The sequence below is a fragment of the Paralichthys olivaceus genome, chromosome 16 (assembly GCF_024713975.1).
Source record: "Paralichthys olivaceus isolate ysfri-2021 chromosome 16, ASM2471397v2, whole genome shotgun sequence".
Classification (NCBI taxonomy): domain Eukaryota; kingdom Metazoa; phylum Chordata; class Actinopteri; order Pleuronectiformes; family Paralichthyidae; genus Paralichthys; species Paralichthys olivaceus.
This window is the reverse complement of record NC_091108.1, coordinates 8,313,960-8,339,852: the sequence shown is the minus strand read 5'-3', so window position 1 is coordinate 8,339,852 and position 25,893 is coordinate 8,313,960. Positions and strand designations below refer to the sequence as shown.

The 25,893-nt window shown below is 39.3% G+C and overlaps 1 protein-coding gene across 4 annotated transcripts in view; it reads right to left on the bottom strand.

Annotated features, from left to right (window-relative positions):
• The window catches only part of st18 (ST18 C2H2C-type zinc finger transcription factor), a 40,053-nt gene that overhangs the window by 2,232 nt on the left and 11,928 nt on the right, over positions 1 to 25,893 (bottom strand). For 2 of the 4 annotated variants that reach the window (XM_020099787.2, XM_020099828.2), the window contains 20 exons: positions 18,717 to 18,832; positions 16,515 to 16,566; positions 15,723 to 15,753; positions 15,396 to 15,583; positions 11,015 to 11,722; positions 10,171 to 10,305; positions 9,158 to 9,248; positions 8,968 to 9,060; positions 8,235 to 8,443; positions 7,752 to 7,951; positions 5,679 to 5,924; positions 4,611 to 4,720; positions 3,935 to 3,997; positions 3,559 to 3,627; positions 3,211 to 3,273; positions 2,650 to 2,730; positions 1,105 to 1,326; positions 852 to 940; positions 367 to 470; positions 116 to 262 (listed from right to left, as the gene is read on the bottom strand). In XM_020099787.2, coding sequence (XP_019955346.1) covers positions 116 to 262; positions 367 to 470; positions 852 to 940; positions 1,105 to 1,326; positions 2,650 to 2,730; positions 3,211 to 3,273; positions 3,559 to 3,627; positions 3,935 to 3,997; positions 4,611 to 4,720; positions 5,679 to 5,924; positions 7,752 to 7,951; positions 8,235 to 8,443; positions 8,968 to 9,060; positions 9,158 to 9,248; positions 10,171 to 10,305; positions 11,015 to 11,722; positions 15,396 to 15,583; positions 15,723 to 15,753; positions 16,515 to 16,566; positions 18,717 to 18,832 — 3,017 coding nt within the window. Of the gene's footprint in view, positions 1 to 115; positions 263 to 366; positions 471 to 851; positions 941 to 1,104; positions 1,327 to 2,649; positions 2,731 to 3,210; positions 3,274 to 3,558; positions 3,628 to 3,934; positions 3,998 to 4,610; positions 4,721 to 5,678; positions 5,925 to 7,751; positions 7,952 to 8,234; positions 8,444 to 8,967; positions 9,061 to 9,157; positions 9,249 to 10,170; positions 10,306 to 11,014; positions 11,723 to 15,395; positions 15,584 to 15,722; positions 15,754 to 16,514; positions 16,567 to 18,716; positions 18,833 to 25,893 lie in introns of those variants that run through there. The other 2 variants (XM_020099793.2, XM_069511208.1) reach the window with 2 other exon arrangements.

The following is a 25,893-nucleotide window of genomic DNA, read 5'->3' as shown; positions in this document are numbered from 1 at the left end:
ACATGTTGAACTATTAGTGACAACAGCACAAGAGAAAAGACAATAATAAGATTTCTTCCAGGACAGGTTAGAAATAATGAGTTGTGGTGGAGTCTGTGGTTGAGGCTTACTGTACCATTTGAGGCAGCTGAATGTCAGTTAGGCTGTTTATGAGAGCTTGGCTAAGGCAAGCGAGCTCCTTCAGAAGGCTGTCGTTGTGCTGTTCGATCATCTTGTTCTCCTCCTCAATTGTCTTCAGGTTACACTCCATAGACGAGATCTGCTTTCGTTTACAAAGACAAAAAAAATAAAGACACTTGTCAAACTGAGCGAGCACAGATCTCGAGCTGGCGTCCCCGGAACGAACTTGTGGGAGTAGATCCTTACCTGGGTTTGGAGTTGCATCATGTCGGCTTCTATCTTCATGTTGGACTCATTCAGTTCCTCTATTTCATGATCCAAATGTTGAACATCGTCTTTGTCTTCGACACCTGAGTTAAAACAGAGAATCCAGTTTATCATGTTCAAACTGAAAATGCTGTGTTTTTTTATGCCAGGACATCAAATGACATCAAGATATAAAGTTTCATTTGAGTCGATACTGATAATTATCACGATAAATATCACAAAGACTAATCTTTTCTTTTGAGTCAAGGTTGTGCAACAGCAAAACATTTTACAAAACTGAGCTTGATTAATCATGTGTTACATCTTTCTCACTGCTTGTTCAATGTACAAGTAATATATCGATATATATTCAACCTTCGTTATAGTAATATTGATAAAGAATACATGAATTATTGATATTATTTTATTCTCCCTTCATTTAACTGTTAAATACTTGAGCACTCTCAGTATAGTGAGTAGCTTACCACTGCTGGCTTTCAGTTTGATAGTCATCATCTCTTCTTCGGAGTGTTTTTTCTTGATGCTCTGTGCGTTCAGTGGGCAGCCTGACAAGCTAATTCAGCAGGACATAAATACAATACTTTAGGTGCAAAAATATCACCAAACTTCATCATAGACAGAGACTGTGAAAGGGGGTAAACAAGGTGCCATTGTAAGAATGCACCATGTCCACCAGCAGCTTTGTTTAGAGATAAAATGGAGGACAGGCGACCTCACCTTCTGTGAGTGGCAAACACATTATTGGCATGTCCAAGGCCGTTGCAGCCAGGCAAGGGACAATGGGGCAGTTCCTGTTTATTGGCCTTCCAGGCAAAGGGCAGCCCGTTGATGGACGACTCCTTCTGTCTTTTGGCAGCGAGTGGACAACTGCCTGCACTGCGGTGGGATGTGTATTTTCCCGATATATGGCCCTGTCCGTCACAACCAATAACTGGACACCTACCAGAGAAACCAGCAAAGAGTTGTACATGTTGTAAACATTTAAGATTTAACTGCACAAAATAACAACCACTTTGTTGTTTAACTGCAAAAACACGAAACTAAATCATTCACTGAGATTATTAAAAAATCTCTCTTTCAATAACTAGACCGGAAGATTTGTTAACCATTACGTTGATTAATCCGCAGCCAAATGCTGATTAAAAATGAAGTCGCCAAAACTAGAAATGGACTCAAATAATCACATTATCTCCAAGTTACTAATCCACTAAAACTTGAGTCCGAACGAACGCTGCGTTCAGTGCATGAATTTGCAGGTGACTGATATCTGCGCTCGGAAAAACATAAGCTGGCGCTGAATATCACTGAGTTTGTCAGTTGTGTTTTCAGGTCTGTTTTCTGCAGGTCAGTAATGGAGTGACATGAATTACAGATAATTGTCATGTATCCCCTCATGCGAAAGAATGTAATTTGGAGGTGGCTCACCCTTTCCCTTATTGATAAAGGTGAAAGGTCACCTGAGATGATACAAATGGCACGCGCGCTGCAGAGTGCTACTGCAAAAAGCCTGTTTCAGCATTTTGTTACTCGACAGCACGGCAGCACTTAGAGGACAAAACAACACCAGTCCCATTACTTACATCTACCACAGGTAGGAAGCTTGATGCAAGGCACCAGGACAATGGAGGCATGCCATATGGCCCACTGTTTACAATAATCTAGGGACTACCCTCCCCCTGTCTCTCCCGTTCTCTCTTAATGTGTATGAGATCTATTCCAGTCTAATTCCTAAGCTCGTGCCCTTGCATTAGTAATTAAAAAGAAAAAATCAGTGTCCAGATGTATAAGTAAACAAGGGCTCATATATCTGACTTTGGATTTAAACTGCAAATCAATTACATTATATTTTTTCCAATAACACTTTCACAGGCAACAGTGATTAAGCTGCAAATGAGTGCAATGCCATCAGAGCAGGCCATTCAACATTTTCTTAGTTCACTATAATTACAAAGAAAGCTCTCAGTGAAGAGTGATAAGCCAGATACGCCATTCAGAAAATAGCAAAAATATTTTTAAAAAACCTGGGAAAAAAATCCCACAAAACCACACTGCTAATCCTCAGAAAATAATTCACTAATGTTATGACAAGAGAAGTATTATTTTCTTTGTTTAACTTAATGGCCTGCAGGTATAATGCACGCCCCCCCCCCCCCGCCCCAGGCACAAACGCATGACGCATTTTCCACAATGCTTCTTGTTTTATTTTTGTAACAAAAAAACATGACAGCGACAGCATAGGATGAGGAAAAAAACATCTCTTACTTAAGCTCTGGTTCATCTTTGTCATCCTTGTTTGGTGTGAGCTTCAAACCTCCTTTTCTGGCACGTGGACATCCTGACAAGCTAGAAATGGTCGGAAAAAGACAATCGGTTAAATGAAGGAAAATCTAAACAAAGGCTAAAATCATACAGGCAGAACATTGCGGAATTTTAATTGTGTGTGTTTGAACAAATCTTGATTTATAAATATAGATGGAACATAAATAAATGGAAAAGCTATAATATAAAATAAAGATAGATAACGCCAACAAAATGTCTCGATGCAAATTTAAACACAATTATTTAAAAACACTTCCTCCTCGTGAGAAAAAAGCCTTTTCCTGTCACCAGTGTGGAAAAGAAATGACATGAAATCTATGGATACAAGCTATGTGACACAGACACATAGATAGAAAATGCAGCCAACAAAATCAGTAAAAAACAAGAACTCAAAAAGTGCAACATGTTTGCAATATAAAGTGAGAATTTCACCATCTGTTTGAATGTCATACATCTGACAAAATGTATTTCGTGCTCAGTTGCGGTGGCTTTTTCCTCCGTTACCTTCTGTGCGAAGCATAGTTCCCAGTCACATGTCCAGATCCATCACAACCAGGTGTTGGGCACCTGCAGGTTGAGAGACACAGAGACCAGGTGCTTTTTATAGCAAAAGACTGCGAGCAGAGCGGAGCGAAGGATTCATGCTAATATGCAGAGAGAGAGTGCAAATAGCAAACAACTTCATGTGGAGTACAGAGAAACTGAATGTGGAAAAGGAAAGGAAAGGAGAGGAGAGGAGAGGAAAGGAAAGGAAAGCATTGAACTCAGCAGACCTTCGCTAAGGCAAAAAAAAAAAACAAGCTGCCTAGTTTAACGTGAAAAAAATCCTATAGCAGTTTTCAAAACACGTACTTTAGTTCCTGAGAGTTGGCTGCCATCAGTGATTTGAGTGTTTTGTCAGCCAGGGGACATCCAGACACACTAGAGAGGATAAGGAGCTAACAGTCATTTTAATGCACTCTTTGATCACAGCCGAATTAAATAATCTTAATACAATGTCTCAACGCATATTTATACAAAAATATTTGAAAACACAATTCAGCGTCGTCCTTGTGAAAAAAAAAGAAGCTTCTTCCAGTCACCAGTGTGGAAAAGCAAAGCAAAGAACACAAGCTATGTGACACATTTACCACTGGAACAATCCACACAATTAAACAATCAGCACAGTTTCCCTTGTCTATATATCTGCTATAGCTGGTGCTAATAAGAGTGTAATTAATTTCAGTACCTCCGATGTGATGCATAATTCCCCGTCACATGGCCGCTGCCGTCACAGCCTGGGGTCGGACAGCTGCAGGAGAGCACAAAGCATTTAATACACAGATTACTCCACTTCCCACAGACTTTGCCAAGCTTGAACTGAATCTTTTCTTTTACACTGAGAACCTTTTTATGGGCATTAAAGATAAAAAATAAAAGAGTTAGTACAGCGGGAAGTTTAGTAGAAAATTATTATTTTGTGTCTTTGTTTCTGAGTGTCACTGAGGAAAATCGGAGGGGGGTGCTGTGCTGCGGAAACTAGAGGATCCTACTTTTTCTCGTGGTGTGATTCTCAAGAGGAGACCCAGCAGAGCATGCACTCTATTACTACAAGAATCAAGAGTTGTAAGCTTGTACGGGACATACAGGGAGAAAACTCACTTCAAATTTCAAATTTCTTCTCCACATGAACCTGTAGACATACCAGTTGCAATCATATGTAACACACAGTTTCATTTGTGTGTTTTGACTCACTTCTATCAAAGCTGTCCAATTTACACAAAGGTATGGTTTGGAGTTACAGTTTTTTTTTTTTTTTTTAATCTTTGATACTGACCATCTGCCAACTGAAAGCGAAGCTCACATTATGCACAGCTGACTGAATAAATGTGCCTCGAGAACTTTCAGCCTTAAACGCAACATACCTCAAAAGCTCTTTCTTTGAGTCGCGTAATAGCAGCTTGGTTTTGGGGCTTAACATGCTGCCGTCTCCTAGATAGTGCTGGTCCTCCAAGGAGACCTGGTCGTAATCTTCCTGCGGAGAAAGATGAGATAAAGGAAAAAAAGTGACTAAGACTCCAAAATGTCCAACCTGAAAACAATCTGCATTGACCTAAAAGTGAATAATTAATGAAAACCGTGGTATAATACTCTTACAACAAAAGCCCTGTGGGTTAGAGAGCAAGGCAAAGAGATTACGCTTAAGGATACTTATACTGTAGTAAATCATACATCCATTTAAAGTCATACTTAATCCACATAGTATTTATGATGTATAGCCATGACGTATGGATTTCCTCTTTTTTTTCCACAGACAAGTCTGTGCAGTCACCAGATGTTGTGTGATTTAAAAGCAGGTCAAATGTGAAAACTCCTGATATCAACTACAAACAAATTGCTATTGTGAAATGAAGAAAAGAAAAAACCTTTGCAGCCCAGATTAAGCCTCATTCAGGCAAGTGATGTGTGGAGACTCGATTAGCACTATGGTCCTCAGTGTTAATATGTTTATTTCATTTGAAAGATGATGTGAGTGGAGCTGCTGTGTGGAAACTGTCACAATAAATGTTCCTAACAAGTATGTTACCAGCAGGTTACGTCCAGAATGTAACAATTTTAACAACATGGAGGATTTCACGTTAAATTTAAAACGTACCGTATTTACACATTCGTAGACTTAATTTGATGACATTTTGGCCGACAAAGAAAATAAATAAGAGAAGATTCAGTCCACCATGTTTTAATTCTTGTCAGTTAAAGAGGTGGGAGGTTGGAGGACTTGACCTCAGTATTTCTGACCCGCTGACCTGGAGTCCTGTTTTATTTGAGCTCTGTTGATATTTATTTGTTTAGTTATGTTACTACAAAACATAAGAGTAAAACCAAAGGCCCTCAAATTCTCCTCCTCCACCTCTCTCATGTGCTGAATGATCATTTTACATTTTTGGATAAAATTTAAAGTGTCAGTTGTTGTTTTGTTTTTTGTTTTTTACCTCTCTCTCCTGTAAAACGTGCACTTTGCTGAAGTTGACGGGGATGGGGCTCTCCCAGCTGTCCCTCTCACACAGCGGCTGGTAGAAGGCGGGGCTGATGAGCACGCTGCCGCCTTTGGCCACAGTGGACTCGGGGGGAGACAGTGGGTCGTCTGAAGGTGCCTTCGTCTGGGCTTTTGAGCTCTCTTTACATTTCTTCATGCTCAAGTCCAAGGTGCCATTTTCATCCACTTCTATTAGCATGTCCTAAAGACAAAAATGATTTAATCTTTCAATTGTGAACATCATGTTGCAGGAGAGTAAACAAAATAAATAAAATATGTCTTGTAAGTATAGCATGTGAAAACAAATTATTCAATTTACTAGTCAATCTGTAGATATTTTGAATAAAACATTATGATGCCTGATTGCCTGACAGCAGCGATTTGTTTAATTTGAAATTTCGTTATAAACATGGAATAATTTAGCTAAAAAATATAAAAAATAAATAAAACATACAGTGGTTAGCTCACACGAGACAAAGTACCAAACTAAGCCAGCGTTAATTCTGCTGAACAAAAAAAAATAATCACTGGTTTGTAGTTTTTCAGTGACAGCTGTGTCATCTGTTTTCTAGGACACACAACCAAGATGGCAGCTGGGGGTGGGGTGGGGTGGGGTGTGGGGCATGAGTGAGGAGGGGGGGCTGCTGGTTTTAGGTCATCATTATTATAGCAAAAATTAAAAAGCTTAATGTGGCATAAGTTTCCCCCCGCTGACAGATGTGTTTGTCGTTTTTTGTGCTGAAATGCAATCGCGCGATGACTTATGGCTGTTTTATGGTATTAAAAGTTTTACCTCATTAAATGGTGAAATCCTTTCCCATAAATGGAACCAATTATTCAACGCATATGTTTCATTAAAGCCTATACATCAGTATTTTTTGCAACAAAGGGGGAGCCTTTCAGATTAATTAAAGGGTGTAATTTTCATGAACATTGGATGTGGCTGTCCACTTTAATTATGCAGCCATTTCATGATGTGTGTACCTAATCGAAACAACACCAGTGACTTTTTGTGATTTATTTAGATTTTTGTTTTATGGCTAAAAACTAAAACTAAGGATTTTGTTCTTGTTTTGCTCTTACTAATTAATTAATGATGTAATTTAAGACCCTTGCACTGTAAAGTGCTTTTTTTTGTCTGTGAGATATTTCAATGTGTAATATACATATGTAGATAAGTTAAAGCATGCGACACCATATAGCACTCTAAATATGGCCCCCTTTTTCAGACTTGAAAGCTGTTCTTTATATGTCTCTCCAAGACAACTAAGCTGTAAATGAGAACAGATGATTAACTTGCTAACACTGTTTTATTCATTCAGTGGGCTGGTACCTGGTACAGGGCCACATTCTCAGCACACCAAGCTGGGAGACAAGGATCTGTGCTGTGTAGGTGTGGAAACCTTGAATCATCTACAGTACGGTGTATGTAACCCACAGAATGTGATCAATATTAATCACCTAGTGAGTTTGAACACAATGCTGGGTCGGAGACGCAGACAGCTGAAGAGATTTTGGACCCGCGCTTATTTCCATTAAAGAGTTTGGATTTTGTGCGAATTAAACTTTTCAGATGTTAACTCCTTTAGCTGATTGGCTTAATCCATAAAAACGCTTTTTAAGACTATCTGGTGTAGACACACAGCCTATGCTGGATCATATAACTAAGCAAAATATCCTCAGCCATCTGCAGTGGGCAAGAAGCATTTTCAGACAACAGTTCAGGGTTTACATGCCAGCTGATGTCGAAACTAAATACAATACCACATGTTTTACAAAAAAAATAGATGAGCATTTGTAATTGGGAAGGAAGGCTGATTGTTTTTCCTCTTTTGATGTGATTACACAAATTTTCATGTGTGTACATTAAAGCTTTATAGAGTGGAAACCTCCTTGTTTTTCTGACACCAGAACACCAGGTTCCCTTTGCCAAATTCTGTCTTTTGAAGTCTTCCCTTTTTATACACAAATCAGAGTTCCTTTAAAATGACCACATTAAATACCTTTCCAAGTGGACTAATTTGATTACCTTTGTGGAGGTTGCCAAGGGCCGGCCAGCGACAGCCTCCATGTTTTTCCGGTAGTGAGTGGAGAGGTTAAGGATGGCGGCAGTCGCTGCTTCAGCTTGGAGACCATCTTCTTTTTTGAATTGACTCGGCGGGCTGTGCTGTCCAGAGGTGGTCAATCGGCCACCTGGAGCACCAAGGAAGCCAGGATACTGCTGAGGGGCTAAACAACAAATAATTGGTGAATAATTTAGTTGCTGAGACACCTGGTGTTCCACCAAACTTAATAGGAACACAAGTTTAAGTTGATTTTTGAAGATTAGGAAAAATTAGGACACCCTTAAGCAAAACAAACTGATAAACATGATATCTGGAAAAAGATTCTTATTCATTTTGGGGGCTAAAACTAAGTCTTCATACTGCAAACACATGACCAAAATTGTTCATCTTCAACAAGATGTTAACTTCAGCTATGTTTTTGGTTGAATAAAATAAATAAAGCTTACAATCTGGGAAATGTGACATTTCCTGGTCCTGGTTGGTCCCCGTCAGAGGCTGCTTGCCGAAGACCTGTGCATCAAAGCTGGCGTAATCGAAGCGGATCCTGCTGTACTTGTCCATGTCTTTTGTGAGACTGGTTTGCAAAGCTGCTACTGGATGAGAGAGCCTGTAGTTCAACTGGTTCATCTCAAACTTCTTTATCAAGCCAATGGCTCTGCAAAAAAGAGAGAGAGAGAGAGAAAGAGAGACTTTATTTTATTGTGTAAATCCTGTAAAATAAGATGCCTCACAAGTTCATACGAAGTAGTTAAGTATAGACATTGTTTTAAACCATTCAGGGATGCCAGCACTTTTGTACACATGAGTCTGGGATCTGATGCGTGTTGTAGATCCACAGCCAGGTTGCCAGACTAATTAATATAGTAGGAGTGGGCATCCTGCCCATGATATATCCACAGGGAACAAAGAGTTCTGCTCTTTTATCATCTCTAATAGAGAGGAGCTCACAGGACCAGCAACCATTGCTTATGTCTGCCTGGAAAGCTGAAAATAGACTGTGCGTTCTGCTGGGATCAGTGAATAAAAATATCCCACACTCTCTTAACAATAATAGTGTTTATCACTTTTTTGCATAACCTCAGTTCTGCGTTTACAACTTTAGTCCACTACAGAGCTGAATGTGATGAATGTGACCACACTGAGAGCGGTAAAAACCCCTGGTGTTATCTGGCATTATACCTTGGTGAGCGGTCAGGTGTTTGTCTGCATTTCAGGCCGTCATCCTGAGGTTTGGAAACTTTCACTGCGGCGGCGATAGGGCAGCCTGAGAGACTGGTTGGGGAGGAAATCAAACACATTAGCCTAATACTTTATCTCATCTATGAACAGGGTATACAGTTTTTCTAATGGCTTTCTCGTGTGGATGTACCTCCGGTGGGTGCTACGGTTGCTGTTGACATGGCCTCTTCCTGTGCACCCGGGTGTGGGGCACTTGAGGACGTTCTCATGCATGGCGAGGACTAAGGAGGCAGAAAGGAGATAATTGTGGTAAAAGAAACATGTCCAGAATAATTCAACATGAGACACATAAGGAAGCTGACAAATTATAATATGGTAAACACATGCGTATGTGTGTATATATATATATATATATATATATATATATATATATATATATATATGCACATACACAGTGCATTTAGGAAATAATACATTTTCCTACATTAAACAGTGATTTATGTAACTGGTTGGTACATTAGAGACTATAGAGCAAAGATCCTACAGAGACAGACAGAAAAAAGCAAAAGGCTTTGTCACCATGAGGAATATGTAATGTGGCTGAAATGTAAATAGCTTAGTGCAATGAGGAGAGTAACAAGACTGCTGATTATATTCTTCAAAACAAGAGCGTCGTTAAAGGTCCGCTCTGTATCCTTAGAAACTTCTTTTCTGTACATATTCTCCAATTAGTTTGTTAGAGTTGTCTATTTATTTTTGAATACTGCGTTAGCTAGCCCTTTGATTTGCAAATACTGCCTCCAGTCTAAGAGCATGCGCTTTTTTGAAAAAGTTAATTACTTTTTCTGTTCCTTTTGTAACATTACTGTTTAATGTTGAATGTTTGTTGAGTTATATTGAAATGACTTAACAATCGCCAATGTGTGTGTGTGTGGGGGGGGGGGAGAGAATTGAATATTCGCACACATTACAACACATTAGTAGAAAGCGAGAGGGGGAGAGAGAAAAAAAATCCTTTAAGTTTATTTGAAAAGTTCCATGCTCATCTTTGAATTGAACTAAACGTATGAGCAGGTCTTTCTTGTCTTCGGGCTCGTGCTAAGAGGATTTCAATAACTGTGGCTGATTGTAAATCCTAAAACTGGCCGTTTCTATGAGTGTTAATCATCCGTTATACTGCTCGTAGACACTGCTTCGACTTACTCTCTGGAGGAACTCGGACTTTGTGAGGACACCCAGACAAGCTCCTGTGATGTGGGTAAAGGCCGGTGACGTGACCGGTACCATCACAACCAGGAGTCGGACACTTGATATCCTTTTTATCAGTCCGAGGAGAATCTGTAGACACAACAAATTAAGATTTCAGAATAAAAAAAACAATAAAATACATTCAAAATACTGATGCATAAACAAACTTTGTGTTCCGTCAAGAAATGTGATATATATCATACTTATAAAGCTCTTGTCCCATATACGTATTGAACATAAGTCAACAGATTGAAATATCATGCAAAGCCAGATACTTTTTTTCACAAAATGCATCTATTAATCTGTCATTTTAGTTAAGGCTGCAGTTCAACACAGAGCATTCACTTCTTAATTCCCATCCATCGAAAGATTACATCTAGGATTACACATTTAGCCGCAGTCATTTGAAGAATCAGAGGGAAACATGAGAGGTACTTTAGGAGGATTTAAGACTTATGGTCATGGTTAAATATCCAGTTGATTCCTATCAAAATCCAATATTCTGAGTAGTAGCAATTCCATCAGAAAATTTTGTTCTTCTTTATTTTAGTCAGTTTATTTATTATTTCACTTGTTGCCAAAATGTTTTTAGTATTTAAGAGGATTTTCTCCTTCTGATTTAAACCTTTGTATGCTTCTTTTATTCCTTTAATGTTTTTTGAGCATCCAATCATCCAAATCAGAAGTGGTCTATCTGTTTTACGCTGCATACAATTGTGAAAAAGGTTTGTTCCCGTACTGATCAATTTTCATTCTTTAGACTTTTTTACATCGCAGGTCATTTCCTCTTTATTCTTACCTTTTCCTCCATGATAGCTGAGTCTGCTCTCCATGTCCATCATCCTGTGGTGCCTCCTCTCATTGGTCATCTGCTCCATGAGGAATCGGTCCATTTCCCTGTAGGCATGATGCAGGGCCTGTCTTTGCTCTGTCTGCAAAGCCATGGCCTGCTCCAACAGGCTGAGGTTCACCCGCCCTCGGCTCATTTCGAGGCCTCTCTCGTGGAGGCCCAGCGCCCAGCCGTCCAGCCGAGGAGGCCTCTCCACCTCCATCTCCCCCTCACTCTCCTCCTCTGTAGGGGGCGGCCTGTATCTCAAAGCCTCGGCTTGAAAGATGCTCGCTCTACCCATCGCAGATCCTAGTTCTGAGTGCGGCTCTTCTTTAACATGGCCGTTCCTGCCTGACGGGTCTTCAGAGGCTTCAGAGGGACTGAAGCCTAAGCCATTAACATTAACCTTGGCAGATAAAGACAGAGGCTCCCACTCAGCTTCCCTCATGTCTCCTAAAGGACTTTGAGGCGATGATGTACCGCTCATCTTGCCTCGACTTTGGTCTTCTTCTTCGTTATTACGGAGCTCCTCTTCATCCTCATCCATCAGAGGTTCAGATGTGTCTGGCTCACACTGGGGAGAGCTATCGGACGTAACTTCTGACCAGTTGGACTTTGCTGCAGCATCATGGAAGCCATTTCTGTTGGCTACTCCATTCATTGCATTCAAGTTTCCATCTAAGACAACAAGAAAACACATATTAGTCTTTGTGTTTTCACATGTTTTACATGCTCTTTTGACCCCTTAGTCACACACAGGATAAGATTGTTTGTTCTTGGTAATCTTCTCCAAATCCTTATTACTTTTCAATAAATAATATCTTCAGAAAAACATGTTTTTAGTCACCATCATAGAGGATTTATAAGAACACATGTTGCAAAGGAAATGATAATCAGATAATCATAAGGTTGTGAGATTTCCAAGCAATTCTTCAAGTGTTAGAAAATATACATGACCCTTCTCTCTGCTAGTTTAACACAAGACCTGGAGATGAAGAACACTGTTGTTTTCCTTCGTCCTCTGTGTCTCTAATTGGAGAAACATCGCAGAATAGATTTAGAATAAGATTATGGAGGGATTTATGGTGCATTGGACAGTGAACATCAGTTTTTAAGTAGTAATGTGTATTTGTAAATGCAAGCTAAGCAGCAACATGTTGTCATCTGTGAAAAAAATATTTAAAAAACACAAAATTGTTGTTTCTAGTGATTAGAAGAAGGGAAGTGAAGAGGATTCTTGAAAACACAGATGGAGGAAACCACAAACACCAAGATAAAAGAGAGACATTTCTGTGAGCTGCTGGTGTGTGTGTGTGTGTGTGTACGTGTGTGTGTGTGTGTGCACGCGTGTGTGGCAGAACTTGGTTCAGGAGGAGCCGGCCATACACTGACTTGTTGGATGAAAGTGTCGAAAGCTCAACAGCCAACAATACACAACAGGAATAAGAAGCTTGCCAAATTAACATGACAAAAAAATAGCCACAAAAATACAAGATACATTTACATTATAAACATATTTGAATATATTTACAATTATAAGCAGCTTTACTAGGAAAAGTGTGATTGTCAAACTATTAATTTTTATTTTATTTATTTAACTCAAATTATGATTATCAACCAATTAAGAATTAATTTGACTGAAATACACATTTTAAAAGGCTATTTTATATTATAATTAAAATCATTGATATAGTTGATGTGGGACTTGTTGAGAAAAATATCCCCCATTTCCTCATTTACAACAAAAATCCTTGTAATTTAATGTTTAACTTTTACCCACGATAAACCAATAAAATGCAGAATGTTGCAGAAAATTACAAAACCTTTTCTAATAATATATTTCTTATACATAATATAAATTTATAGCCTTAATACACTTTTAGTGTTAGGCTTTTTCTAAATCCTTGTGGGTGTGATAAGATTTCATGTATGCCACATGCATTATTGCAGATTAATGAAATATATTTGTGTAGCCTTCTAAATTTTAACACTCATTTTATATAATCTCTCTTTTCTCCAGATGGTTTTGCTGCGTGCTCTCAATAATTTAATTAGCATTGACCTTTGGCCCTCCATCTTTTAGAATAAATCCAGATATCCCAGTCACAGGCGCAGAAAGCCACAAGATTGTGTGAAACGCAGAGAGTCTGATCAGTGGAGCAGACAAAGAGGGTTAGCGTTATTATCCCTCAAAATGCATCTGAGACAACACTTTATTAACGCCACTGATAATATTAAGTCGTGGTCAGTGATTAACAATAGAAAGATATCATCTGGATTGATTCGACAAAATCTCTCTTGATCCCAAAAACCAGTCAAACTTATACTCGATTAAGGCGCTTTGGACTGTGAGGGTTTTTACTTTCAGCAGGCTGGACCCTATATCCTCTTAAGTGGCCAGACACCACAGACTGACCCGAAAGTAGGATTCGATAGACTGAGAAGATAGATAGCGATAGATTGTGAGAATCAAATCAGACAGTGTTGAGGATGACACAGATATAGGCATTATCAGACAGCTACCTCTCATTAATGGGAGCATCACACAAACTTAATCCTCAGCAAAAGAGCTTTAAAATATGGCAGAAATTATCGAGCACTAATAAAAAAAACTACGTAACTGTTTTATATGATTTTGTGCATTATTGTTTGCAGTGGATTTGACATGTCTGCTTTCAAATACACTGTGCCTGGGCAACATTACAATGTGTCTCTATCTGTTCCCTGCTGCGGACAATATTTGAAAAAGGGGTGTCTGGAGACAAACCCTGTCGAAAAAGAAAAATTAAAGCCAGTTACACGTATTTACATTTATGAGGAAAGCAACAAGGGTTTTGTTTTTCATCCAGATGGACTCCCAGGCCTGACACAGCCGCATACAGTCAGAAAAGCACACAGACGTATACACAGACAGACACACACACACACACACACACATAAGTGCAAAAAGGGAAAGAGATTGAGGAAAAAAACTTGGATCCCTCCAGTGGTTTGTGTGTTGGAACAGGTGAACAGTTTGTACTCCAGAATAGCCATTACCAGCACTCTGCAGCAGGGCTGCAGTTGGCTGGAGTTGAACACAGTGTGGCTCGACCAAACAAGAGGCTTATTTTTCTCCCTTTTTGTTAAAATGCAGATATGAGCAGCTTCCCAATGCAAAAATTCGTACTGCCTGCAGTCCACTTTTCCCAATTTTTCATTTTCCCACAGAAAATAGGCCCCAAATCTGATAACAGCAAAACATGTTGTGAATATGTTTCTATCATTATCCGTGTTCATTTGACACTCATTAGACTTCTTTTTTTTAACACTGGCTGGATTTGTTTTGTTTTAAAGCTATCATCCCCTGAATATCAGGTTCAGATGGTGAATATATACAGCAGTCAATCAATGTGGGGTGATAAAACGAAAACATATCGGGAACACACAACAACAAAAGGAAAAACTGATGATGCACAGTGAATTACTTAGATAATTGTAATGTAATATGAACTCAGGAAACAAATAAATTCCATTTCCAATGAATCCACACAATTCAGTGAGCTACTCTCCTGGTCCATTTAACTACACACATGTGTACTATAATGAGCTGTAGACATTATGCCTAATTATGTATTAGACTGTGTTAGAGGGCCCAACAAAAGCTTTTGAAAGGGACAATTACGTTTGTTGCTTAGTTACATCATTAAAAATATACCAAATCAGTGCAGATTATAGTGGGTGAAAATGCACATGTACACCACAAGCATTGTTGCCAAATGCACAAAATACAATTCATTAGGAAAAAACAAAAATATTTTCACTATTGAAAGGGACAGCGGCATAAGTGAAAATAAACAGTTGTTGATGAAATCCTCCTGTGGTTGAGTGAAATCTTAAATAAATAAATAAAAGAACAACATCAGAACATCAGCCAAGCGATGCTGACAACTCATTTGTTCCTCCACAATAGGCTGCTTCAATAACCATTCTATATAAAAGAGTGGAGGAAGTTTAATTTAAATCAAAGTGAACTGGTGCACTCCCCCATTCACATTTTCATTCTATGCATTCAATGGGATTGAACTGGCTATTGAATGAGGACAGATGAGGGGTCTGAAATCTGGCCTCATCAAACGAGGGTAAAGCCACGCCAAAAATATCATGGCAGATCAGCTGTCAAAACTTCAATTTGTGGACGTGAGACACAACTAATGTGGACCCAGCAGTGTAGTCTTTCACTTCCACTGCACAATGACTGCGGCTGCTGGCTGATGGCAGAGGGAGGGAAATATGAATGCAACAGATGGGATTTTAAAATTCAGCGTCAATTGTTCATCAAAACAGACAAAACAACAGGACATCTGTTTACCTGCTGGAGTGTCAATGTTCCTCAGCTCTTCTTTGTCCTGTGGCGGTGCCAGGTCCTCGCTCTCCTCTTCACATGCCTCGCTAGGGCTGTAGTGGCGGGGCTTCATCAGCAGGGACTTTCTCTTGTTGACGGGGGCGCCCTGCACCCCTTCCTGAGCACTCCTCTTCCTCGCCATGGACCCATATGGGCTGGAGGGAAGAGGGGAACAGACAAAAAGCACAGCAGGGTCAGCAGAGGCTTCAGCTGGCTCATTGTAAAGGTTCAATAACTAAAATGTTTAAACTTTAAGATAAACATGAACAACTGTTCAGATCGTTTGTATTGTACCTGTTTGTCTCCGCCATGCAGTCGGCCAGCCCTGTGAAATAAAGGCCAAGATAGAACAGATAAAAAAGTCATGTTTACATTTCCACTACAGTAGAGCAGCATCTGTCAATATGTTCTTCATCAAAGGTTCAAGGTGACTCACCACTTTTGGGCTATAAATAATGAAATTTTACAATGTTCTTTAAATATTTGTTTTGGAGATAACATTTTAGGGATGATAGCAGCAGGGCTAACACCGCCTCATTCAGCCTTTTACCATATATTGTATTCTCTTTTACAATGCCATCGGGTACAATCAGCATAAGAACGGAGAAGTGGTCTCGTCATTGATCTGAAAAGCATTTCATTCAGTTTGCTCGTTCTCTGAGGCACCAACAACATGATCTAAAAGGCTAAATCAATTTTTCCCAGAGGCCTGCATCAATCTCATTCACAAGTTCTACCCGTGCTCCCATGAAGCACAACCAATAATAACACTTTTCATGAATTTCCTCAAATGTAATAATAGCTCTAACGTGAGCTGGCGAGCCTCAGAGGCCCCGAACACTTGCATAATGACATATCCAGTCTAGAGGTTTTCAATCACACAACATATGCACACTCCTTAACTAATTTGAGCCAGTGTTCCAATTTAATGAAGTTATTCCCCTCTGAATAATGAAATGGTAGTGCAGTGCTCTTCAGACCGGTAAGATAATATATAAAATTGACAGTTATAAAGTTGAATTGTTGAACTGATACCCCTAACCATAGGTGGTAAGTGGAGTGTGTGTGTGTGTGTGCTGTACTCACCTGTGCTACTGTTACATGTTTTCAGGGTTTGCTCCTCACCATCAGACTCCATCTGTAAATACATGAAACATGGAAAATACACATGAGCCCCAACTGATTTATTTTATTTGAAATGTAAATTTTTTTTTAAATATAGCAGTTGATTTTCGTCAGTCGCCCAAAAGCCAGTTAGCCTTAAAATTTGTATGCACGGCAGCATCAGGAAGAGCCTCTAAAACAGCCATAATATTCATGCACATAAAGTATAATGTTAGAGGGAAAAACTTTCAAAGGTGAGTAAAATGTAATGACTCTAAATAATGATATTGACGCACGGACAGCACCTCGCTGTGTGTGTTTAGACAAAAATAGTTGCTAAAATCCATCCACTCTCACTGGCTGTTGCTTGTGGGTCCCAAATAAAACCTATTAAACGTAATTATTCCAGGCTGATGGTGGCGTATAGTGGTCACAGGCCAGTGAAATCTGTGAGTCATAGGATATGCTGTTACTTTTCCCTGGTAATGGGAAACATGACTCCTCTCTCTCGTTTGCTGTTGTGATTGAAGGCACTGACCTGTCATACATTTATAATAGGGGAGCAGGTGTGGCAGTGATGGACCTTAATTTCCTTTAATAAACCTTTTATGTGCCACACTCTTAATGCCACGCCGGGCCCTCTGAGGTCCTGCTCATAATAGGTTCATTACTTTTGATTACTACAGCCTATTGAGACAAACAACTCCCAAACACTATAGATTACATTCTGTAAAAACGAATGTACCTCATTAGTTCGGAACACTTTTCCACACAGACATGTTTCAACATTTTGGATGATTTTGTTGTTCTGTAGGCAAAATGTTGCTCTTACATGCTGCAATTTGAGACTGTAGCATGGACATTAATCAAAGTTCAAAATGATGTTATCAGTTTACCTAAATATCACCACTGAGTCACACACGTTTATTGCCAAGGTTGTTTTTTTTCTTTACTTGACATTTAGACCTGCTCCTGTTGTGCAGATATTAAAACAACAATATTTTATCACTTTAGTTGTTACACTTTTTTCATTCTATTCATAGTTCCTCTGGTTAATCATTAAAAAGATTACTGCTATAATAATAGATTGCTAGAGTGAGTTAAATAAAATAAAAAAGCGAGAGTGATTGCTACAAGAATAAATAAAATTGTGTTGCAATTCATCATTTTATATCAAGTCGTATGTTTGTCCAACCAATGAAAAACAGGTATAAGGTTGTATCATACGTCTGACTGTGGCTCTGTTTTCTTTTCCAGCACAATGGGAACAGTATCCAGTTTCACAGGTTACATAAATTTTAGTCTGTCAAGAAACCTGAAACCCTTTTTTTGTAAGTTTTGTATTTTCTGTCATTAGAAGATATCCTGCTGATGCCGGCTGTACAAATCTAATTCACATGACAACAAGAAAGGCCTTGGTAGATGCTCGGGTTTATTAACAGGTCATACTGGCATGAAAAACCACATCACAAACGTGATGCTAAGCAGAACAAATAGATAAATTCAAAGTCAAACAATAGATAATTTATTTAATCTGTGTACGCAGATTTTTGGGGTTTAGCTTCCACATTCATGTTAGAAATGAAGGGTTTTTCTTTAAAACATGTTCATTTAATATCACTACTAATTCTAAAGAACAATTGTTTTGGGAAAGGGTTTTCCAATCATCTTGGGTTGTCATTGATTTCCATTTATTTAAGTTTGAAATTCAACTGACAAAGACTTGAGATCGACTAGAGACATCTAAACCAGCACAGTACATCACTTAGTTGCTTTAATAATAAAAGTTAAGCACTGTATTGTTGTATTAAACCTAATAAATATCTATCTAAACTTCCTGTTATGGTTTAAGAAGAAAAGTTTCATCAGGTAGAAATCGAGCCGAGACATCCTGACACCTAAAGGCAGCGATCACTTTAGAACAAGCAGACTCAGCTCCACCTTTAAAAGAGTTTATTATCTGTCAGCCTCCCACAGCTTTGCATAAGTTAAAACCAATCTCAGTTTGTGATCACTGTGGTCAAAGGAGCAGTGACACTCTACCACTTAGCATGCTACTTATCCAAAACACTGTTACACAATCATTTATCCCCTGGAGACTTTTTTGTCCCTAACAAAAGTATTTTTTCTACTTTGTATTTCAAATTGAAAAACTCTGTTGGAGTCTCGTTCAGGATTATTTACCTTTAACTGTAGTTTTCCGAACGCTCTGTAGGATGAGATACCAGATCCACACTGTCCACCCTGGTTGACGCTTTCACACTTCTTATCTCTCAGGAGCCAATCACGTAATTCATTATCTGTAACACAATAATCCCCAAACATACAAACATGTAAACTTCAGTTTTACAATCTCTAACTTTTTATACTTAAACCCACCTTCTGATGGTTTTTAATATTATAAGTTTACATTCTAGATCAAATATACAGTCAGAAAAGGTGGAAAGAGCATATTAACACATCACTTTGAATAAGGAGTACAATGCAAATTGATTGCTTGACAGAGATCAAATTGCTCGCTTCTAATTCATATAAAACATCCAAGAGGGAAAACAAGGAAGAACACAATGAGTATGTTAAGCCTCTTCACTTCACAGATCTTATTATGGAATTATTTATTTCTGTTAGCTTTGAAAAAAAAGAAAAACCAACAACAACATCTCCTTAATTATATAGCACAGAGCATTTCCCCAGGAAAACAAAACTGGGGGGAGGAAAGGAAAGGGAGTGAAGGAGGGAGGGTTATTCACTCTGTTTCATTAGCATATGAAAAAAGCCTCACTACTATTTGAGCTGGTTCGTCATCTGCTGAATCATATTTATGCGCCCACCCCTCCTCATAAACACACATACACGAACCCCAAGTCCAACACAAATAAAGCTTCTCAGAGGACGGTTTCCCTTCGTCTGGGGCAGATTTCTCTGGGGGAAAGGAGGCGGCCTGATGCTGGGTGTCTATGAGATTTTCTGTGTGTTAATCTGGCTGCTAGGTGTCCTTGAGCCCAGCCCATTCCCCCCAACCCCATCTGCTAGCATTCCCACCACAGAGGAGAGAATGGGCTGTGACTGGGGGTAGAGAAAGAGGGAGACCTTCCCAGTCCGGCAATCATGAATAACCATTGCCTCACACCATTATCAGAGAGGCTGCATCCAAGCAGAGATGGTGGAGAGGAAAAATCTGTAAAACACCCAAACGCTCCTGACATTACTCTAGCCGCACTCTCGCATTTTGTTGTGGGTGCTGCTATTATTATTATTTTCATATAATGCCTTATTAATACAGTGCAGCTGCTGTGGATATTCATCACTGACCTTGAGTCTTTGTGTCCCCTTGTTCCCAGCTTATCCGTGCACTTGGGACACTCTCGTGTAATTAACACAGACATTATTGTGATAGAGTGAAAAACTCTGCGCTGATACCTCATCTTGAAACCAATAAACCAGGCCAGAGTAGCAAAGTAAGATTCTGGAGACCATAAAATTAATTACATTATTTACATTTCCTTTAGATAGAGGGTACGGGCGAGATGATAGAGGCAAATGAGATTACACAAAATAAGATTTCAAAATGTCAGTGCTGCACACTCAACCAACCAACTGTTATGATTAGATTACTCTTTTAATATAATTACTGTCTAAGGCTGTGCGGAAACAATGCATATATATAACAAAAAAAGCAGGAGCTGCGTCTTAACTGATTCCCATCCTTTTCTGTGTGAGCTTCTTTCTCTTAACCTTTCTTCAACAGTATCATTTTGAATTATAGGGAACGGTTGGGTGCTCTGTGCAAGGTCACTGTCTCATGTGTCGCGCCCCCCCCTCACCTCCTTGTTTTTGTTTCCTCTTCCAGAAGCACACTGAGTGAAGGGTTAAAACTGGAATGGATTTAATTATGGAATGAATGGAATTATAATGCGCCTGCAGCAAGTTTTCCTCCTTATTTATTAAAGCAGCTGATGGGCCAGGTTTGATGAGCCACTTCTGGCATAATTGAGTCATCACACAAAGAGGGTTCCTCGCATTCAGAGTGGTTTTATCAGCAGCAAACAGACCTGATTACTGGCAATTACACTCTGATCTAGGGGAAGGAGAAAAAAAGGGTAAATGTGCAGGGTAACTTCTGTGTTTATAGTTTACCCCGGGAATAATTTTCACATTAATTTTACATGCTAAGTGTTTTCTGTTTATGTATAATAAAGAGCAAACGGCGGGAGATTGCACCTTTTACTTTCATATTTCCTTGTAATGAATGTCTGAGGATACAGCAAACTGATCAAAATGTATATATACCCCATAGGCAGTTTGAGGCGAGCAGAGAATCAGCCACACACACACACACAGTCTGTCTATAGCTGGAAGGAAAAGGTGAGCTAGCAGCAATGTACCTGCTTGGACAGTGCTCCCACCTTTCTGTGGTAAAGCAGGTCAAATTTTACACAGAGAGCAGGTGAGAGCTCTGTTCATTTGTTATTTGGATGCAAAATAAGCTCTGCACAGAGATTAAAATCTACTTCTGTTCACAGTATTTAGATAAACAACTTTTCCCCTTTGTCTGTTTTTGGACAAAAAGGACAGGAAGCCATTAGACGCCCTGTCCCCTAAATACCAGCTGGACATCAGAATAATGAGTGGGGTATGTTTAAGGAGGGGGGACAGGACAAAAGATGTCTAGCAAGTCATATTTAGGGATAAAACTTGGTATAAATCTTTTTTTCTTTTTATTTCACCATGTTAAATTATTTGTTACCTTCAAATTAAAATTGAAGGTTAATCAACAGTGGATTTGTTGTATTATTTAGAAAATAAGAAAATAATTTAAATTTAAGGGACAAAATACCGAACAGTCTTTTCTAAGTTAACGGCCTTGAATGTTTTATATAATTAGTTTATTTTATAAAGTGAGAAAAAAAGGCTTTTATATGTGTTGTGTATGAATGTGCTCTTTCAAATTAAAGAAAAAAATATACTGTATGTGAAGGAAATTTATTCTGCCAGCAATTTATGAGCATTCCTCCGTCTGATAGAGATTTCTGGATTCGTGCAGACACACTCAAAAATCTTGAAGTCAACTGCGATTTCAGATATAACAGCCTCACAGCTACCCTGACGGCCAAGCAAAGTGTTTGTGTCTTTTGCCAAAGAGTACTTTTATAGAGAAGCGTATTGGCATCTTATCACTTCTCCAAGACAGAGATGCTTCAATAAAAGAACACAGCTCACAGAATTCTTAACAGACAATTAGGAGCCTGGCTAGCTACTATCGCTTCAATGATTTGTTATGATGGCATAACTACAGGGGAAACTTGTTATTGGACGGAGTTAGCAAGAGTCCCATAAAAGAGTCAGATGGTGACACCTTTGCCGAGGTGATTTATGAATCTTGTAATCGCTTTCCAAAGTCATCGCAAAGCCTTCCCTCTAAATTGAGTTCATCTGGAGCCGGACCACACAGAGGCACCAAGTCCAGATTGTTTCTTCTGACATCAAAGAGCCAATTTCTGTTTTTGACCAAATTTCTGGTGCTTTTAAATCTCTCGTCGTATGAAAGGGGCCTAGATGATATGCTATTTTATTTGTGAATTTCAATCCAATTAAGAACACCAAAATATTGAGACAAATAAAATTAGTATCTTATTACACTACACTCTGCATCAATAGCATAATCAATGGCGCAGCAGACACTCGTCCATTGGCAAGTCTCCAGTGTGCCAAACCACTCTCATGTTAGTTTGAATCTTTGAATTTTGTTATGAACATGCTTTTTTCAAACATGTCTAATTTGGGGACAGGTGTTCGGGGAAAAAGAAGTTCCAGTCCTGGTGTAACAATGACCAGAGTAATCCTGCTCATTGTTCCTGCCCAAGGAGGCCCTTTCATGGAGGAGGTTGCATGAATGCTACCAGGTGGTCTGCAATTTGGAGAAACGTAGTAACCGTTCCAGCTAATCCCCCGTCACAAAAGGCAGGTCTCCAGTGCTCTGGGGCTCTCCGGGGCAAAAGGGAAAAGTTTACCTCAAACACACACGCGTCTGAAAGGAGTCAGGGACTCGAGCAGTGATTCCTAATCAGATTGCGCTGAAGTGAACAGCTCGCATGGCAGCTGTAGTTTTCCCAGGGTTAATTACCTTTCACTGCTCTCTCTAAATGAGTCAGCTGTTCCTGTCATTAAACAACTCCACTCTATCTCTGCTCCTCTGTCCTCCACACACATGTGCACGCACACGCACACTCACCCATACACAAATACACACACACACCTTTGTTCTTCACAGAGTGTTCTGAATGTTGTGAGTATGGTGATCAAGCTAAAGTCTATTAAAACATCAATTATTTTAATATTATAGAGACTTTGATCAATTTACTTATGAGTCAGCCATTGAAATTGAGCTAGTTGTCTTTTTATTAGTGCTACTGATGTCTATGCAGATAGAAGGCAGTATTCCCAATACACCTCCCCTACCATGGTAAATGAAAATAATACCAATCTGTCAAGGTCTTATTCTAAACAGCCCCTTTAGTACTAATTGAGTATATATAGGAAGCAAACATGGTCACATATGCGCACACACACAAACACAGGCATACGTACATACACGCAAACACGCGGACACACATGCACACACACACAAACACAGAGTCCAGCTCTGATATACTTGTGCTGTCATCAATTCTGAACAATCTGTCTGCTTACTGAGCTCAGTGGCTCAGGATGTTGGGGGAGTTTTAAGTGATTTTTGCCACTGTATGGTAAAATCCCTTGGCCACCTGGATTACAAACTCTAGTCCTTTAACTCATGCCAGTATAAATCCGTGTTAACTCGGATTTACCTCTGGCATATGAATTCTCAATCTGCGTAAGCTTTGTTTGGAATGAGCTGAACATAAGTATTTGATGCAGTAAGGATGCCCATTGGTAAATTCCTATTTCTGTGAAACACACAGAGGGAGATACTTGAGTACTAAATCACTTATTAGAATAACTAGAAGAAACCTTAAGCAGAGTTTTAGTGCACTCAAAAGGTGAGGCCCGTGGAGCCGTTCACAATCAGGTGGAAGTGTGCAATGCTGCACTGTGATATCCACGTAACCATGGTGACAAATATAAACTCAGAGCTGTACGCTTTGGTCAAGAGTTTAATCAGATTCCTTATACCAAGATTTTGCTGTGCTCATTGTCAGACAAACATTATTTGCTCAGTTGTTCAAACACAAGCCCCGTTCTTCTACCAAAGCGATTCTGATAAAATAAAATATGGTGTGAGCAGCCTGGAGGATCTAAATTAAGTATTATCCAATATCCATACGATCTCTCACACTCAACACACACACACGTTCGCACACACTTCTGGGCTCGCAGAGTTAAGCCAGACTATTTTGTACTTAAAAGGTTAGCAGGGCTGTTTTTTGAGTTTGATCCATGCTTGCCAAATCAGCAGATGGTCCATGAATATGATTATATGCATCAATAAAAGGAGTAATCTTTAACAAAATGTAAATTTGACTTAAGTCCAGGGTTTAATATACGCAATAGAGTTTAACCCACTTTCCAGCCTGACAGTGGAGCATGATAAGCTAATGCACTTGAATTTTTGTATTACAGCAATCACCAGTGATGCTCCAGTGCCACTATTCAGAGATCAAGCATACACGATATCTGCACTGTGTTCAAATCCTGCATGCTTGTGTCAAAACAACATCTATTCAGGTTTAAGTGAGTGTCTAAACAGTGTAGTAATCGATGGAAACTGAGTCCAGGTGCTTAACAAGATCCTCTCCTTAGCTGTCATACTTTTCTCTGTCAAAGGTTTCACTGCTTGTTAGATAAATCCTTGTACAACAGCGAGTCAGGCTTCACTCAAGGATCAACAATACAGAGTAACCACACCTTTAACAACCACAGGCACACAAAAAATAAACCTTTGTGAATTCATAGCTGTCACAAAACCTGACATGAAGTTCAGGTACAAGGCGAGAAAGTAGCTCAGAGAAAGAAAGGAGAGAGAAAACTTTCAGCAGCAATTTGAAAGTTAAGAATAGTCAAGTAAAAGGTGGTGATCTTCTTTTGAGTCATGCAAAAAAGCATCAATGATATTGACCCTACTCTTAATCTACTTATCTGAGCCTGAGCCTCACGCAGCACAGCACATCCTCACACAGGCAGACACATTCACTTGTCTCCTTCATCTAAATGCTCCAGCGTTAACATGTCTGAAAGGGCAGAATCGCCACCTCCACTTACCATGCCCATTTTAGCCTTTGTTTTGCATCTCATAATACACCGGGGAGGAGACGGAGCCGAAGAATATCGAGGTGGGGTACAGGGTAGTCCAGAGTCTCGCTGCTGAGAGAGTGTGTTTGCTTGGGGTGTGTGTGTATGTGTGTGTGCAGGGACACTGTGATATTCACCCGAAACGCTAAGCTTTTTTCTTGTAGCCTTTGTGTCATTCACTTAACAACCAATCTCATTAGCTGCTGGGCTACAATGGGCTGAATTATTTTCTGTGTAAATACACCACATGGTGATCCTCAAGGTAAGACCTCTGAAGGTCTTTTTAATCACATAAAAGATAGATTCACCCAGAAAAAAAAAATCGACTATTGGAAAAAAGCTGGCTGCTCCTACAAAGAATTGAATAAAACTGTAATTTAGAGTGATTTTAATTGAGGAATTACATTTATAGTCCTCAGGGTCTGTCGTGAGAAGAGTGTAAATGTGTAATTATGGGACTTTAATTAATATAACAAGGTTATATATATATATATATATATATATATATATATATATACATATGGCTCTACTGACTCCATGGATGCATATTCAGCTTTTTTTACAAAGGTAAATTTTATCATGAGAAGCCGTCAATGCATTTAAAAATTAGATGTTTCAAAATTGTGTACAGATTTTGTTAATTTTTTTTAAACAAATCTCTTGCTTCTGTGCTTGTTGGTGCAGAACCATGAAACCATGTAAAATTAAACTATTGTAAGTACTTGAAGTCATGACAGCTGTCTATAAGCATCAGGGACATGTCTATTGGCCAACTTGACCCTTGTTAGAAAACAAAACAAATACAAAAAGAGAATACTGCAGCCTGGGACTGCCGAGCCGGGTCACTGGAGATTTTCCAGACAAACGCCGCACAGGGGAGGGGAGGGGAGGGGAGGAAGAATAAAAAGGACAGGCTCAGAATCTCATTTTAACAGACCGCACACAATCTGGGCTCCCACAGAACTATCTCTGCCTGACCGCTTTCTATTTATCCCTTATCAGTGTTTACCAACCGCTAGTTTTCTTTCATTCACACTGTGAGGCAGTTCTCTTACTATCAGTCAACAGCTGACACCGTGGAACAGCCTCAAAG